At 32.5% G+C, this 19,091-nt stretch overlaps 1 protein-coding gene across 5 annotated transcripts in view; it reads right to left on the bottom strand.

Moving 5' to 3' along the window:
* Positions 1-225: 225 nt before the first annotated feature.
* LOC149790573 (uncharacterized) overlaps positions 226-19,091 on the bottom strand; it is a 199,077-nt gene continuing 180,211 nt past the window's right edge. For all 5 annotated transcript variants that reach the window (XM_089972651.1, XM_089972648.1, XM_089972650.1 and 2 more), the window contains 2 exons: positions 9,724-9,798; positions 226-5,529 (listed from right to left, as the gene is read on the bottom strand). In XM_089972651.1, coding sequence (XP_089828777.1) covers positions 5,428-5,529; positions 9,724-9,798 — 177 coding nt within the window. In that variant the 3' untranslated portion in view covers positions 226-5,427. The remainder of the gene's footprint in view (positions 5,530-9,723; positions 9,799-19,091) is intronic.

Below are 19,091 nucleotides of genomic sequence, written 5' to 3'. Positions count from 1 at the left end.
TCGTTTGGTGCATGGGTGTTTATGATGATTGATTGGTGGTCTATGGCTTTTAATTAAATAGGTAGGTAACATAGGTAAAAATTTGGGCGTGAAATGTTTCAAGACCACGGCATTGTGTGGTGTTTGTCTGGGTAAGACAGATGACTTTGCAAACATATTTTAGCTATTGTTTGCCCTGGATTAAGTAACAACTGTAAACAGGATGCATTGAAGACAAACATAAAAAAGATTTAACGACTTTATTGTTGATAATTCATTAACAATTAGATAATAATTATCAACTCCTTAATGAGATAACATCATTTTCAACAATAAACAAGAATCAGTAATATATTTTTATTCTTCAAGAATCAACACATCTTGTTAATTCAAATCCTTGTTTATTTTGGAACCAAACCTCTGTAACACTTTAAAAAAATTGGTACTGCAAACTATTGAGAACCATGGTATACCCATGCTATATCTAAATCTGTGTTATAACAATGCATGCCATACCCATGCTATATCCAAATCTGTGTTATAACAAAGTATGCCATACCCAAGCTATATCTAAATCTGTTTTATAACAATGCATGCCATACCCATGCTATATCCAAATCTGTGTTATAACAAAGTATGCCATACCCATGCTATATCCAAATCTGTGTTATAGCAATGCATGCCATACCCATTCTATATCCAAATCTGTGTAATAACAATGCATGCCATACCCAAGCTATATCCAACAATAGCAGTATCAAAACAAAAAGGGAGGCAAGCTTACAAGTTCAGGAAAAAGCAGCATATGTGAACACAACATTAAAATAAAGGTTACCAAAGGCTTTAGAAACAATGTGATTTGTAAAATACTAACATCTAAAGAAAATCATTCCAATCCATTCATGGAAAACTAGACCAATAAGATCAGTAAATAAGGAAATATGATGAGAACAAAAATTTAACAACATTTGCATAAAATGATTTAGAATGTTAAAGTTTTTAATATTTTCACCTTTTGTAAATTCTGGACAAAATTAGTCCATGGAATGTTCATTTATTAAAAACAAATATGTTTGAATAAAATGGTCTGAGAAATAAATCAAATTCACATGTGATACTGAAAACAAAAATACAAACAAGAAAATTAAGAATGTCTTGAAGGTTTTTTTTGCTCAGGGTGAATGCTGCTGTCATCCCATATTGTAAATTCACTATTTTATGTAGTGTACCAAGGTGACAGCCTAAATGACAGGTAATAAAAATGTCAAAACCAAGGTGATAGCTTAGTTAACAGGTAATCAAATGTCAAAAAAAAGGAAATACTTAAGTTGACAGGTAACACAAATGTCAAAACCAAGGTGACAGCTCAGTTGATTGGTAATCCAAATGTCCAAACCAAGGTGACAGATAAGTTGAAAGGTAAACCAAATGTCAAAACCAAGGTGATGGTGTAGGTGACTGTGTAGTTCACAAGTAATCCAATTGTCAAGACCAAGGTGACAGTTTAGCTGATAGGTAATCGAAAATGTCAATACTAAGAAGACAGCATAGCTGACAGACCTACTTGTGACTTAATTCACAGAACAACATTCTGATTATCATAGGATTAATTTCATTGCTTCATTACCAATAGTCATACTAGTGACCAAGTTACCGATAGCCATAATAGTGCTTAAAGTTACCAATAGTCATAGTAGTGCTGGAGTTACCACAGTCATAATAGTTCAGAGTTAACAACAGTCATACTAGTGTTGGAGTTACCAACAGTCATACTAGTGTTGGAGTTACCTACAGTCATATTAGTGTTGGAGTTACCAACAGTCATACTAGTATTGGAGTTACCAATAGTCATACTAGTGTTGGAGTTACCAATGTGTAGTAAATGTTAGACACAGTACTCCCTCATTAAAATGCTGTCCATAATAGAGCATATCACCTTATATATAGACAGTCTTATAATGAAATACATTACACATATAATTTCACTACTACTTAATAAAATGGAATCCATGATCCATCTGATAACAGGAAAGGTGTTATAATGAGGTGCAGTATACCAAGAGAGCTGGTTATGGTATTACTGTGACCAAATTGCCAACAGGTTTCAATGTGAATTGGATATATAACATAAGTGTGCATGAAAAAGAATGCAGCTGTCATTAAGCTTCCTATTAAATCAGGTTGAAATCAAACAAAAACTGTGAATGTCTTTAAAAGGGAATGTGCCATACTGAGGTGAATTACAGTGAGGGACTGCTTTATAATTCAAGATTTTGAATCAAAACACTTGTATGCATATTTTAAGTTTGCACTGTAGAAACATTCTGCCCTTTATCAAACTAAACAAAAAATCTTGTTCATATCAAACTTTGATCAATATTCAGTTTCGTTGAAAAACACGACAACCGAGTCTTCATACACCATTTGGTGTATGGTGTAAGACAGTAAATACTCTGTAAAATAGGCTCCAAATTTGCTGACTGGTTGAGCTGTGTATGAAGTATGATTCAAATACCATAATACCAGGTTTGAGATACAATATCGCATTAATGCAATAAAAAATGTGTTTAATTGTCTGTACACAGATGAACAGAAAGTATGATGGAGTAATGTTTTCTGTGTTCCATCATTTAAGCAGCTGGGGACATATATGCCAGACTGTAAAATTAATAACTATACACCTGAATCAAGGGAGGTAAATCTAAAAGGTGAAACTACATAAAAACTAGCTGAGTATTACAATCAATGTTAACTGAGCATCATGTCTGATTCTCATTTTAGTTTGATCAGTATCAATTTTTACGGACCTGATCAAGTGTTCGGACCTAATTACTGTATTAGATACCGTAAAAGTCAGTACTAAAAAAACTACAGGTCATAACAGTAACAATGCATCTCATTAAAAAATTCATCTTGAAAAATTATAAAATTTAATTAATAAAATCAGACCTAAGACAAAGAAAGCACCAAATTGAAATGAAAAGTTTAATTAGTAAATGAAAATCAAAACAAGAAAATATTTTCTGCTGTATAACTGACATTTGAACAACATGTTATTTCAATTGACATTAATAAAATATTATACAAAACAAAGCCAACATAACTACCATATATAAGTCCGACAGATTCAATTGCAAACTGCATAGACCTAGATCTGCTGCCACAATATCTGCTGGCAAATGTGGCTCTGTACAGTTTGTCAGGGGTAATCGGTGGAACAAACATTATAGATCCTAATGTGCAAGTGCAGTCTGCAACAGCAACGCAGGGTTTACATTGTTTGAAGCTAGACCTGACTTCTAAGAAAGTGTATATGGTACACTTAATTATTTTATGTCGAAAATATGGAAACATAAGGAAAGAGGAGAAAAGGTACAAAATTTTATGTTATAATGATAAAAGATACACATTTGGTCAAATAGTAATATATATATATAGAGACAGGTAACACATTTAGTTGATTAAACACTCTCACAGTTTGACTGATCTAAAAATAGATATAATTGTTCTGTATGAAGAATTAAAATATTCCATATGATGTGTTCTTATCAAACAAGCTATGATAGGCAAAATAACCATGGAACTGAAAATGTTTAATATATATAACTATGAAATATATTAATATGCCATCATAAAAAAATCTACAAAAACATGGCAAGGTTATACTGTTTTGTTACTGACAACTGTCCTTGGACTTTCTTTAATTTTCATTTATGCTTGTCATAATTTCATTTCTTTTTGATGCCAATACAACATTGCTTAAAGAAACAAGATATCTAAATAGGATTCCAGTATGAACATGAATGGTTCCAATATGACCTTCTTAACAAAAAAATGCACAATTGTAAGCTGCAGAGTTGGTTGTTTGGTTGGTTGGAGTTTTAATTGTACATTCAGTGCAATATTGGTTGTATCATGCTGAAGAAATGTCCCAATGACACAGTGATGCAGCTGACATGGGCAGATATCAAACCTGTGATCATTAGATTAAGAGTCTAGTGCACTACCAACTGAGAGAGATCTGCTGTAGCAGACAGATCGAGGTATGAAGCATTTTCTTGACATCATTATTAAACCGTCACTAACTCATAAACTAGAAATGGATTTTTTTAAAGTAGTCACAAATTTTGTCTTGCAAAATAGTAACATGTTTGATTTTATCCAGGAAAGATGTGAATAATGGAAGTTTAGTTCCTTGGATCTGGCTCCAATTCTACTTGATTCCTAATTATTAACCAGCAATTTCTTTGAAAATCCCACTATTAATGAAATTTTATTTCAAACTAAAAAAATCAGCATTTCTTTCATGTTCCCCATTAAGAAACATATTTCCCTCATTTATACAGCCTTACACAAGCTAACAGAAGTGACATCATGGCAATGATCTGCATACAACAACACAAACTCCTTAATTTACAATTGTCAAATAAAACATTTTAATATAAATGAATTGACAATTGTATAATTTAATTGCCTCTGGCAATTCTGACGGCTAGCACCAGCATTTTACACAGGTAACAACCATCAACTTATAATAGCACTGCTCAAGGGAGCAACAAAAAAAAAATAGAGTGTTATAAGTGAAGTGACCTTATGCTGGGGTATATTATACATAGGACTATCACATAATGTAAAATACTGGGGTACATTACATATATTACTATTACATACTGTAAAATACTGGGGTATATTACATATATTACTATTACAAAATGTAATATACTGGGGTATATTACATATATTACTATTACAAAATGTAATATACTGGGTATATTATACATAGTACTATTACATAATGTAATATACTGGGGTACATTACATATATTACTATTGCATAATGTAATATACTCGGGTACATTACATATATTAATATTACATAATGTAATATACTGGGTATATTTTACATAGTACTATTGCATAATGTAATACATAATGTAATTGGATCCATGATCATGCTTTTTAAAAAGGGAAGTGTTGTACTGAGGTGCCTATCTGCGATGGAACACTGTACAATACAATACTGTATATTTATTCATAGCTACGTAAAAAAAAATCAAAATAAAAAACTGCATTCAATGAACACTTATGAGAAATTTTCATTTAATGTTAGAATACAAGATGGTAACACAATTAAAATTTTTATACAATTCATCAGATAACTGTTGTCATGAAATTTCAGCTTCAATAACTTTGAAAGACTTAATCGTATAACATACTACATAAAAATAAAAAATTATCATACACCAAAAAGAAACCAAATATAGCATACACCATGTAATCTAAACGTATGTGACATGTAAATAGGTATGAAATATTGACAATAAATAGGTACAAAGTATAGATATATATCTAGCTAGCTTAGTATGTAACATGTAAATAGGTATGACATATTGACAAACAACAGGTACAAAATATAGATATACATCTAGCTGGCTTAAAAATCTTAAGCTACACATCACTTTCAAAGGTTTCACGTTTTCGTGTTTTTCCCTGGTCAATGCTATTTTTCAGGAGCTCCAGCCTTAGCCTCTGGATTTCTTGGTCTTTTGACTGAAAATATATGACCATCGTTTTCATCCATCAGTTAAAAAGAAATAAAATGATTTACATGGATATGAAATTGCAGCATACATATGTCCAAATTTTAAAAAAAATACAGCTCCATAATTTAAAGAAATACAATGATAACAACATGCCCTGAATCTTAAACAACTAGATGCAAATGCTAAACCACACTGTTTACTAAATTATCTTGCAAAGTCATTATTGCCAACCCACACTATCTACCAAATTATCTTGCAAAGTCATTATTGCTAACCCACACTATCTACCAAATTATCTTGCAAAGTCACTATTGCTAACCCACACTATCTACCAAATTATCCTGCAAAGTCACTATTGCTAACCCACACTATATATCAAATTATCTTGCAAAGTCACTATTGCTAACCCACATTATCTACCAAATTATCCTGCAAAGTCACTATTGCTAACCCACACTATCTACCAAATTATCTTGCAAAGTCACTATTGCTAACCCACACTATCTACCAAATTATCTTGCAAAGTCACTATTGCAAACACACAGTTTACTAAATTATAATGCAAAGTCACTATTGCCAACCCACACTAAATACCAAATTATCTTGCAAAGTCACTATTGCGAACACACTGTTTACTAAATTATCTTGCAAAGTCACTATTGCTAACCCACACTATCTACCAAATTATCTTGCAAAGTCACTATTGCAAACACACGGTTTACTAAATTATAGTGCAAAGTCACTATTGCCAACCCACACTAAATACCAAATTATCTTGCAAAGTCACTATTGCGAACACACTGTTTACTAAATTATAGTGCAAAGTCACTATTGCTAACACACACTATCTACTAAATTATCTTGCAAAGTCACTATTGCCAACCCACACTATATACCAAATTATCTTGCAAAGATGCTATTGCTAACACACGCTGTTTACTAAATTAAAGTGCAAAATCGCTATTCCCAACCCACACTATATATCAATTTATCTTGCAAAGTCTCTATTGCTAACACACAGTGTACTAAATTACAGTGCAAAGTCACTATTGCCAACCTACACTATATACCAAATTATCTTGCAAAGTCACTATTGCTAACACACACTGTGTTCTAAATTATAGCGGAAAGTCACTATGGACAACCCACACTATATACAAAATTATCTTGCAATGTCACTATTGCTAACACAGACTGTTTACTAAATTAAAGTGCAAAATCGCTATTGCCAACCCACACTATATATCAAATTATCTTGCAAAGTCTCTATTGCTAACACACAGTGCACTAAATTACAGTGCAAAGTCACTATTGCCAACCCACACTATATACCAAATTATCTTGCAAAGTCACTATTGCTAACACACACTGTTTACTAAATTATAGTGCAAAGTCACTATTGTCAACCCACACTATATACCAAATTATCTTGCAAAGTCAGTGTTGCCAACCCACACTATATATCAAATTATCTTGCAAAGTCACTATTGCCAACCCACACTATAAACCAAATTATAGTGCAAAGTCACTGTTGCCAACCCACACTATATATCAAATTATCTTGCAAAGTCACTATTGCCAACCCACACTATCTGCCAAATTATAGTGCAAAGTCACTGTTGCCAACCCACACTATATACCATATTATCTTGCAAAGTCACCATTAATAACACACACTGTTTACCAAATTATATGGCAAGTCACTATTGCTAACACACACTATATACAAAATTATCTTGCAAAGTCACCATTGCTAACACACTGTTTACTAAATTACAGTGCAAAATCACTATTGGATACCCACACTATATACCAAATTATCCTGCAAAGTCACTATTGCCAACCCACACTATACACCAAATTATCTTGCAAAGTCATTATTGCTAATACACACTGTTTACTAAATTATAGTGCAAAGTCACTATTGCCAACCCACACTATATACCAAATTACCTTGCAAAGTCGCTATTGTTAACACAGACTGTTTACTAAATTAAAGTACAAAATCACTATTGCCAACCCACACTATATATAAAATCATCTTGCAAAGTCACTATTGCTATTACACACTGTTTACTAAATTATAGTGCAAAGTCACTATCGCCAACCCCCACAAAATATCAATTTATCTTGCAAAGTCTCTATTGCTAACACATACTGTTTACTAAATTACAGTGCAAAGTCACTGTTGCCAACCCACACTATATACCAAATTATCTTGCAAAGTCACCATTAATAACACACACTGTTTACTAAATTAAATGGCAAAGTCACAATTGCCAACCCACACTATATACCAAATTATCTTGCAAAGTCACTATTGCCAATCCACACTATATACAAAATTATCTTGCAAAGTCACCATTGCTAACACACTGTTTACTAAATTATAGTGCAAAGTCACTATTGCCAACCCACACTATATACCAAATTATCTCGCAAAGTTGCTATTGCCAATCCACATTATATACAAAATTATCTTGCAAAGTCAATATTGCTAACACACACTGTTTACTAAATTATAGTGCAAAGTCACTGTTGCCAAAACACACTATATACCAAATTATCTTGCAAAGTCACCATTAATAACACACACTGTTTACTAAATTATATAGCAAAGTCACAATTGCCAACCCACACTATATACCAAATTATCTTGCAAAGTCGCTATTGCCAATCCACACTATATACAAAATTATCTTGCAAAGTCACCACTGCTAACACACTGTTTACTAAATTATAGTGCAAAGTCACTATTGCCAACCCACACTATACACCAAATTATCCTGCAAAGTCGCTATTGCTAACACACACTGTTTACTAAATTATAGTGCAAAGTCACTGTTGCCAACCCACACTATATACCAAATTATCTTGCAAAGTCACTATTGCCAAGCCACACTATATACCAGATTATCTTGCAAAGTCACTATTGCCAACACAGACTGTTTACTAAATTAAAGTGCAAAATCAGTATTGCCAACCCACACTATATATTAAACTATCTTGCAAAGTCACTATTGCTAACACACACTGTTTACTAAATTATAGTGCAAAGTCACTATTGCCAACCCCCACTATATATCAAATTATCTTGCAAAGTCTCTATTGCTAAAACACACTGTTTACTAAATTACAGTGCAAAGTCACTGTTGCCAACCCACCCTATATACCAAATTATCGTGCAAAGTCACCATTACTAACTCACTGTTTACTAATTTATAGTGCAAAGTCACTATTGCCAACCCACACTATATATCAAACTATCCTGCAAAGTCGCTATTGCAAACACACACTGTTTACTAATTTATAGTGCAAAGTCACTATTGCCAACCCACACCATATATCAAATTATCTTGCAAAGTCACTATTGCTAACACACACTGCATAACAAATTATAGTGCAAAATTGGTCAGACTATATAGTAACAAAATTTTAGTGCAAACATCGCTATCGCTAAACTGCACAGTAAATCAAATTACAGTACAAAGTAAATAGTGTGAAACTATACAGTAAATGAACTATAGCACAAATTAACTATTGCTAAATGACAGAGTATACTGAACTATAGCACAAATTCACTATTGCTAAATCACAGAGTATACTGAACTATAGCACAAATTAACTATTGCTGCATCAAATAATATACAAAATCATAATGCAAAGTCACTATTGCTAAATCACAGAGTATACTGAACTATAGCACAAATTAACTATTGCTAAATCACAGAGTATACTGAACTATAGCACAAATTAACTATTGCTGCATCAAATAATATACAAAATCATAATGCAAAGTCACTATTACTATATAACCATCACAAGTGGATGTCTAAGTGTGGGTATCATGGTTTGGAAATGGTCAAGTGAAGCAAGCAAAGCATTGTCTCCTATATGTTTAAGTGTCAATTACAATAAGTATGCAATTATCATATAATGTCTGTGTATACTTGCTTACAAGTTAAATCCAATTGCAACCATCACAGACCCTGACCTGCTGGCAAATTATGTGATGGCAGATCAGGGTCTATATGATCGTTGGATTAGACTCACATGCTGGAAATTTTTGGTACATATATCATACATGGGCAAATGAATGAGATCCCTGTCCTTACCCGATTCATACTGAGTGGTTTTATAATGAGGAACAGGTGTAAAACTTACCTGTAGTTTTATAATGAGGAACAGGTGTAAAACTTACCTGTAGTTCTTCTTGCAGGTGCATGTTACTACCATGCAACTCTTGTTTCACTTCATTTAGAATAGTTGTTTTCAGCTGAAAATCAAACGCAATGAAATATTAGCCAAGACAAGTAATAGTTTACTTTTACAATACTACTAGACTAAAATGATAGCCAATAGAACATTCTACTTTTACAATACTATTAGACTACAATGAGAGCCAATACAATAGTCCACTTCTACAATACTATTAGACTACAATGAGAGCCAATACAATAGTCTACTTCTATAACAATACTAGAATACAATGATAGCCAATAGAATAGTCTACTTCTACAATACTATTAGACTACAATGATAGCCAATAGAATAGTCTACTTCTATAATACTACTAGACTACAATGATAGCCAATAGAATAGTTTGCTTCTACAATACAACTAGACTACAATGATAGCCAAGACAATAGCTTACTTCTATAATACTACTAGACTGCAATGATAGCCAAGACAATAGCTTACTTCTACAATACTACTAGACTACAATGATAGCCAATACAATAGCTTACTTCTATAATACTACTAGACTACAATGATAGCTAAGACAATAGCTTACTTCTACAATGCTACTAGACTACAATGATAGCCAATACAATAGTCTACTTCTATAATAATACTAGACTACAATGATAGCCAATAGAATAGTCTACTTCTACAATACTACTAGACTACAATGATTGCCAATAGAATAGTCTACTTCTACAATACTACTAGACTACAATGATAGCCAATAGAATAGTCTACTTCTACAATACTGTTAGACTACAATGATAGCCAATACAATATCTTACTTCTGTAATACTACTAGACTGCAATGATAGCCAAGAAAATAGCTTACTTCTACAATACTACTAGACTACAATGATAGCCAATACAATAGTTTACTTCTATAATACTGCTAGACTACAATGATAGCTAAGACAATAGCTTACTTCTACAATGCTACTAGACTACAATGATAGCCAATACAATAGTTTACTTCTATAATACTGCTAGACTACAATGATAGCCAATACAATATCTTACTTCTGTAATACTACTAGACTGCAATGATAGCCAAGAAAATAGCTTACTTCTACAATACTACTAGACTACAATGATAGCCAATACAATAGTTTACTTCTATAATACTGCTAGACTACAATGATAGCCAATACAATAGTCTACTTCTATAATAATACTAGACTACAATGATAGCCAATAGAATAGTCTACTTCTACAATACTATTAGACTACAATGAGAGCCAATACAATAGTCTACTTCTACAATACTATTAGACTACAATGATAGCCAATAGAATAGTCTACTTCTACAATACTACTAGACTACAATGATAGCCAATATAATAGTCTACTTGGACAATACTGTTAGACTACAATGATAGCCAATACAATAGTTTACTTCTACAATACTATTAGATTACAATGATAGCCAATAGAATAGTCTACTTCTACAATACTATTAGACTACAATGATAGCCAATACAATAGTCTGCTTCTATAATACTACTAGACTACAATGACAGCCAATACAATAGTCTACTTCTATGATACTATTAGACTACAATGACAGTCAATGCAATAGTTTACTTCTACAATACTAACAGACTACAATGACAGCCAATACAATAGTTTACTTCTACAATACTACTAGACTACAATGACAGTCAATGCAATAGTTTACTTCTACAATACTACTAGACTACAATGATAGCCAATACAATAGTCTACTTCTAAAATACTGTTAGACTACAATGATAGCCAATAGAATAGTCTACTTCTACAATACTAATAGACTACAATTATAGCCAATACAATAGTTTACTTCTACAATACTACTGGACTACAATGATAGCCAATAGAATAGTCTACTTCTATAATGCTACTAGACTACAATGATAGCCAATACAATAGTCTACTTCTATAATACTGTTAGACTACAATGATAGCCAATACAATAGCTTACTTCTATAATACTGTTAGACTACAATGATAGCCAATACAATATCATACTTCTACAATACTATTAGACTACAATGACAGCCAATAGAATAGTCTACTTCTACAATACTACTAGACTACAATGATAGCCAATACAATAGTCTACTTCTACAATACTATTAGATTACAATGATAGCCAATACAATAGTCTACTTCTATAATACTACTAGACTACAATGACAGCCAATAGAATAGTCTACTTCTATAATACTACTAGACTACAATGACAGCCAATAGAATAGTCTACTTCTATAATACTACTAGACTACAATGACAGCCAAGACAATAGCTTACTTCTACAATACTACTAGTCTCAGACTACAATGATAGCCAGTACAATAGTCTACTTCTAGAATACTACTAGACTACAATGACAGCCAATACAAGAAATGTTTACTTCGACCATACTAAACAACAACCATGATAGTCAAGTGTGTGTGTGTGTGTGTGTGTGTGTGTGTGAGTTTTTGGCATAGCTTTAAAACAATTTGCAGTGAGGCAGTTTATAGTGATGGAGAATCATGCTGCATGTCTGTCCCACCCAGTCACATTATCCTGACACCAGACTGACCAGTCCAAACACAAACTTCTTAATGCTGAGCATCTAGCGAGGCAGCTGTTCATACCATTTTTATAAGTCTTTGGTATGGCTTGGCCAGGGTTTGATCCCGTGACAGAATGTATCCAAGGTTAATGTTCTAACCACTAGGCCACCAGAGTGGTAATAGCCAAGTAAAGCAAACAGGGTGATGGTGTAGGGTGAGACAATGTTACAATGGTTATTATTCCACAAATATTTTTATAGTTACCAATTAGCATTTAAACCTGAAGGACATCAAATTTCACTCCTACACAATAAGAATGGGATCCATGACTATAACCACCTTATAATAGGAATGGTGTTATAATGGGTGGCCTTGTAATGAGGGAGTGTTGTACTATTTCTATTATAACAGGAATGGCATTATAATGGATGGCCTTGTATTGAGGGAGCGCTGTACTATTTCTATTACTGTGATCCGTTCACTTCCTAATAAAAAAAAACAAGTTTTTCCATTTTTAAAAAAAATATCGACTTGGTTGTTTTGGCAAACAAACATGATCTCAAATGTTATTGCTATTTGCCTAAGTAACAAGTACTTCAATTTTGGATTTGAAAATAATTTATTTCACAAATTAGTTATTAGGGTATTTGAGTACCTACAGCATGTACATTGGTGTATTTATAGTATTTGCATGTATCAATTAATGTATGGTCTGTCTGCATTGTGTTGCTTAACGTATGGTCGTTTTGCATTGTATCAATGAATGTATGGTCTATCTGCATGTATCAATCAATACATGGTATATCTGCATTGTATCAATCAATACATGGTATATATGCATGCATCAATGTAAGGTCTGTTTGCATTGTATAATTATTACATGGTATATTTGCATTGTATCAATCAATACATGGTATATTTGCATGCATCAATGTAAGGTCTGTTTGCATTGTATAATTATTATATGGTATATTTGCATTGTATCAATCAATACATGGTATATTTGCATGCATCAATGTAAGGTCTGTTTGCACTGTATAATTATTATATGGTATATTTGCATTGTATCAATCAATACATGGTATATTTGCATGCATCAATGTAAGGTCTGTTTGCATTGTATAATTATTATATGGTATATTTGCATTGTATCAATCAATACATGGTATATTTGCATGCATTAATGTAAGGTCTATTTGCATGTATCAATTAATGTATGGTCTGTTTGCATTGTATCAATGAATGTATGGTCTGTTTGCATGCATCAATAAATGTAGGATCTATCTGCATGTATCAATGAATGTATCATCTATCTGCATGTATCAATCAATATATGGTATCTGTTTGCATTGTATCAATCAATGTTAGGTCTGTTTGCATGTGTCAATGAATGTATGGTCTATCTGCATCATATCAATCAATGTAAGGTCTGTTTGCATGCATGCAATCAATATATGGTCTGTTTGCATGTATGCAATCAATATATGGTCTGTTTGCATGCATCAATGAATGTATGGTCTGTTTGCATGTATCAATCAATACATGGTCTGTTCGCATTGTATCAATTATTATATGGTCTGTTTGCATTGTATCAATCAATATATGGTCTGTTTGCACGCATTAATCAATACATGGTCTGTTTGCCTGCATCAGTGAATGTATGGTCTGTTTGCATGTATCAATCAATACATGGTCTGTTTGCATGCATCAATGAATGTATGGTCTGTTTGCATGTATCAATCAATGTATGGTCTGTTTGCAATGTATCAATCAATACATGGTCTGTTTACATTGTATCAATCAATACATCGTCTGTTTGCATGCATCAATGAATGTATGGTCTGTCTGCATTGTATCAATCAATGTATTGTCTATCTGCATCGTATCAATCAATATATGGTCTGTTTGCATGCATCAATCAATATATGGTCTGTTTGCATTGTATCAATCAATATATGGTCTGTTTGCATGTTATCAATGAATATATCATCTGTTTGCATGCATCAATCAATATATGGTCTGTTTGCATGTATCAATCAATGTATGGTCTGTTTTCATTGTATCAATCAATGTATGGTCTGTTTGCTTTGTATCAATCAATGTAAGGTCTGTTTGTATGTATCAATCAATATATGGTCTGTTTGCATTTCATCAATTATTATATGGTCTGTTTGCATTGTATAATTATTATATGGTATATTTGCATTGTATCAATCAATACATGGTATATTTGCATGCATCAATGTAAGGTCTGTTTGCACTGTATAATTATTATATGGTATATTTGCATTGTATCAATCAATACATGGTATATTTGCATGCATCAATGTAAGGTCTGTTTGCATTGTATAATTATTATATGGTATATTTGCATTGTATCAATCAATACATGGTATATTTGCATGCATTAATGTAAGGTCTATTTGCATGTATCAATTAATGTATGGTCTGTTTGCATTGTATCAATGAATGTATGGTCTGTTTGCATGCATCAATAAATGTAGGATCTATCTGCATGTATCAATGAATGTATCATCTATCTGCATGTATCAATCAATATATGGTATCTGTTTGCATTGTATCAATCAATGTTAGGTCTGTTTGCATGTGTCAATGAATGTATGGTCTATCTGCATCATATCAATCAATGTAAGGTCTGTTTGCATGCATGCAATCAATATATGGTCTGTTTGCATGTATGCAATCAATATATGGTCTGTTTGCATGCATCAATGAATGTATGGTCTGTTTGCATGTATCAATCAATACATGGTCTGTTCGCATTGTATCAATTATTATATGGTCTGTTTGCATTGTATCAATCAATATATGGTCTGTTTGCACGCATTAATCAATACATGGTCTGTTTGCCTGCATCAGTGAATGTATGGTCTGTTTGCATGTATCAATCAATACATGGTCTGTTTGCATGCATCAATGAATGTATGGTCTGTTTGCATGTATCAATCAATGTATGGTCTGTTTGCAATGTATCAATCAATACATGGTCTGTTTACATTGTATCAATCAATACATCGTCTGTTTGCATGCATCAATGAATGTATGGTCTGTCTGCATTGTATCAATCAATGTATTGTCTATCTGCATCGTATCAATCAATATATGGTCTGTTTGCATGCATCAATCAATATATGGTCTGTTTGCATTGTATCAATCAATATATGGTCTGTTTGCATGTTATCAATGAATATATCATCTGTTTGCATGCATCAATCAATATATGGTCTGTTTGCATGTATCAATCAATGTATGGTCTGTTTTCATTGTATCAATCAATGTATGGTCTGTTTGCTTTGTATCAATCAATGTAAGGTCTGTTTGTATGTATCAATCAATATATGGTCTGTTTGCATTTCATCAATTATTATATGGTCTGTTTCCATTGTATCAATCAATGTATTGTCTATCTGCATTGTATCAATTGATACATGGTCTGTTTGCATGCATCAATGAATGTATTGTCTATCTGCATCATATCAATCAATGTATGGTCTGTTTGCAATGTATCAATCAATACATGGTCTGTTTGCATTGTATCAATCAATACATCGTCTGTTTGCATGCATCAATAAATGTATGGTCTGTCTGCATTGTATCAATCAATGTATTGTCTATCTGCATTGTATCAATCAATGTATGGTCTGTTTGCATGTATCAATGAATGTATGGTCTGAATACATGGTCTGTTTGCATGCATCAATGAATGTATTGTCTATCTGCATCATATCAATCAATGTATAGTCTGTTTGCATGTATCAATAAATGTATGGTCTGTTTGCCTGTATCAATCAATGTATGGTCTGTTTGCCTGGATCAATCAATGTATGGTCTGTTTTTATGCATGCAATCAATGTATGGTCTGTTTGCATGTATCAATGTATGGTCTGTTTGCATGCATCAATGAATGTATTGTCTATCTGCATTATATCAATCAATGTATGGTCCGTTTGCATGCATGCAATCAATGTATGGTCTGTTTACATTGTATCAATCAATATGTGGTCTAGTTTTGTATCAACCAAAGTATGGGAATATATGAAAACTGATTCTGAAGGTGATGACAATGTGCTTCCAGATTCAAGTTTGCTGTCTCAAGCCTGCTTTCGACACAATTTCATGACCAGTTGATGAGTAGAGTGGAATCTTGGTAACTCAGTTCAACATGGAGAACATGTGTAACACAACGTGTATACCTCTGCAATTTGTTAGTCTAGCTGTTGTAAGAAGTGAATACATCCCACACCAAACCAAGTGGACATTTACTCAGATTTCTTTTCATAATCTAGATTATATGTGACAATGAATAATAAAGAATTCTTTTTTGTTTAAAAATTTAAATATTTTTTGAGCAATTTTTACTATATATGAGACCAACCACTGTGGTACTTTGTTAGACTTAATGGATTTTAAGACAAAAAGGAGAAACTGCATTGCAAAATACTGACTTATGCTGTGTTACAAAATACTGACTTACACTGTGTTACAAAATACTGACTTTGTGTTACAAAATACTGATTTATACTGTGTTACAAAAGACTGACTTATACTGTGTTACAAAATACTGACTTATACTGTGTTAGAATCTACTGACTTTGACTGTGTTACAAAATACTGACTTAGACTGAGTTACAAAATACTTAGACTGTTACAAAATACTGACTTAGACTGTGTTACAAAATACTTACTTATACTGTGTTACAAAATACTGACTTATACTGTGTTACAAAATACCGACTTTTCTACAGTTACTGACCTAAATATCTGGGCAATAAAAATAATTATTTTTCCATCTGTTTGGATAATTCATGTGCTAATAAAATTATTAAATTCCTGCTGAATATTTTTCCCCCAGAAAATGAATATCTTTATTGATGTGATTGTGTGTAAATGGTAAGTTTATGATTGGTCAGAAGGAGTCAAAGGTAGGTAAGCTGTTGGTTGCATCATATTCTGGCCTATAAATAACACATTCATGATAATGATTCAGTGTAGTCTTGTACATATAAAGAATTCTCATTGAATTTCTGGTCTGTTTTTCCTTTTTGCTTTACAACTACTGAATAACTGTATTCATCAACTACATGTACAGCCACTGGCAACAAAATCTAAGTAAGGCCTAGAAGCTTATCACCATGACCGCTTTCTAACATCAATATCATAACATAAAGGTTGTCTATGAGAATTGAATGTATCACTGAAATTAATATCTAATGATGTTATAACGATGACTAAACTAAGACCAAATGGGGTTATCAAAGGGAAATATACCACTGTTATAAAGATGACAGAACTATGACCAAATGAGGTTATCAAAGGGAAATATACCACTGTTATAAAGATGACAGAACTATGACCAAATGAGGTCATCAAAGGGAAATATACCACTGTTATAAAGATGACTAAACTATGACCAAATGAGGTTATCAAAGGGAAATATACCACTGCTCTAAAGATGAATAAACTATGACCAAATGAGGTCATCAAAGGGAAATATACCACTGTTATAAAGATGACTAAACTATGACCAAAAGAGGTCATCAAAGGGAAATATACCACTGTTATAAAGATGACTAAACTATGACCAAATGAGGTTATCAAAGAGAAATATACCACTGTTATAAAGATGACAGAACTATGACCAAAAGAGGTCATCAAAGGGAAATATACCACTGTTATAAAGATGACTAAATTAGGACCAACTGAGGTTATCAAAGGGAAATATACCACTGTTATAAAGATGACTAAACTATGACCAAATGAGGTCATCAAAGGGAAATATACCACTGTCATAAAGATGACTAAACTAAGACCAAATGAGGTTATCAAAGGGAAATATACCACTGTTATAAAGATGACTAAACTATGACCAAATGAGGTCATCAAAGGGAAATATACCACTGTTATAAAGATGACAGAACTATGACCAAATGAGGTTATCAAAGGGAAATATACCACTGTTATAAAGATGACTAAACTATGACCAAATGAGGTTATCAAAGGGAAATATACCACTGTTATAAAGATGACAGAACTATGACCAAAAGAGGTCATCAAAGGGAAATATACCACTGTTATAAAGATGACTAAACTATGACCAAATGAGGTTATCAAAGAGAAATATACCACTGTTATAAAGATGACTAAATTAGGACCAACTGAGGTTATCAAAGGGAAATATACCACTGTTATAAAGATGACTAAACTATGACCAAATGAGGTTATCAAAGGGAAATATACCACTGTTATAAAAATGACTAAACTATGACCAAATGAGGTTATCAAAGGGAAATATACCACTGTTATAAAGATGACAGAACTATGACCAAAAGAGATCATCAAAGGGAAATATACCACTGTTATAAAGATGACTAAACTATGACCAAATGAGGTTATCAAAGGGAAATATACCACTGTTATAAAGATGACTAAACTATGACCAAATGAGGTTATCAAAGGGAAATATACCACTGTTATAAAGATGACTAAACTATGACCAAATGAGGTTATCAAAGAGAAATATACCACTGTTATAAAGATGACTAAATTAGGACCAAATGAGGTTATCAAAGAGAAATATACCACTGTTATAAAGATGACTGAACTATGACCAAATGAGGTCATCAAAGGGAAATATACCACTGTTATAAAGATGACAGAACTATAACCAAAAGAGGTCATCAAAGGGAAATATACCACTGTTATAAAGATGACAGAACTAAGACCAAATGAGGTCATCAAAGGGATATATAACACTGTCATAAAG

Source organism: Sinohyriopsis cumingii, chromosome 10 (genome assembly GCF_028554795.1).
Source record: "Sinohyriopsis cumingii isolate HCF-2022 chromosome 10, ASM2855479v2, whole genome shotgun sequence".
Lineage (NCBI taxonomy): Eukaryota > Metazoa > Mollusca > Bivalvia > Unionida > Unionidae > Sinohyriopsis > Sinohyriopsis cumingii.
Note: the sequence above shows the minus strand (reverse complement) of the source record. Positions and strands in the feature narration are given on the sequence as shown.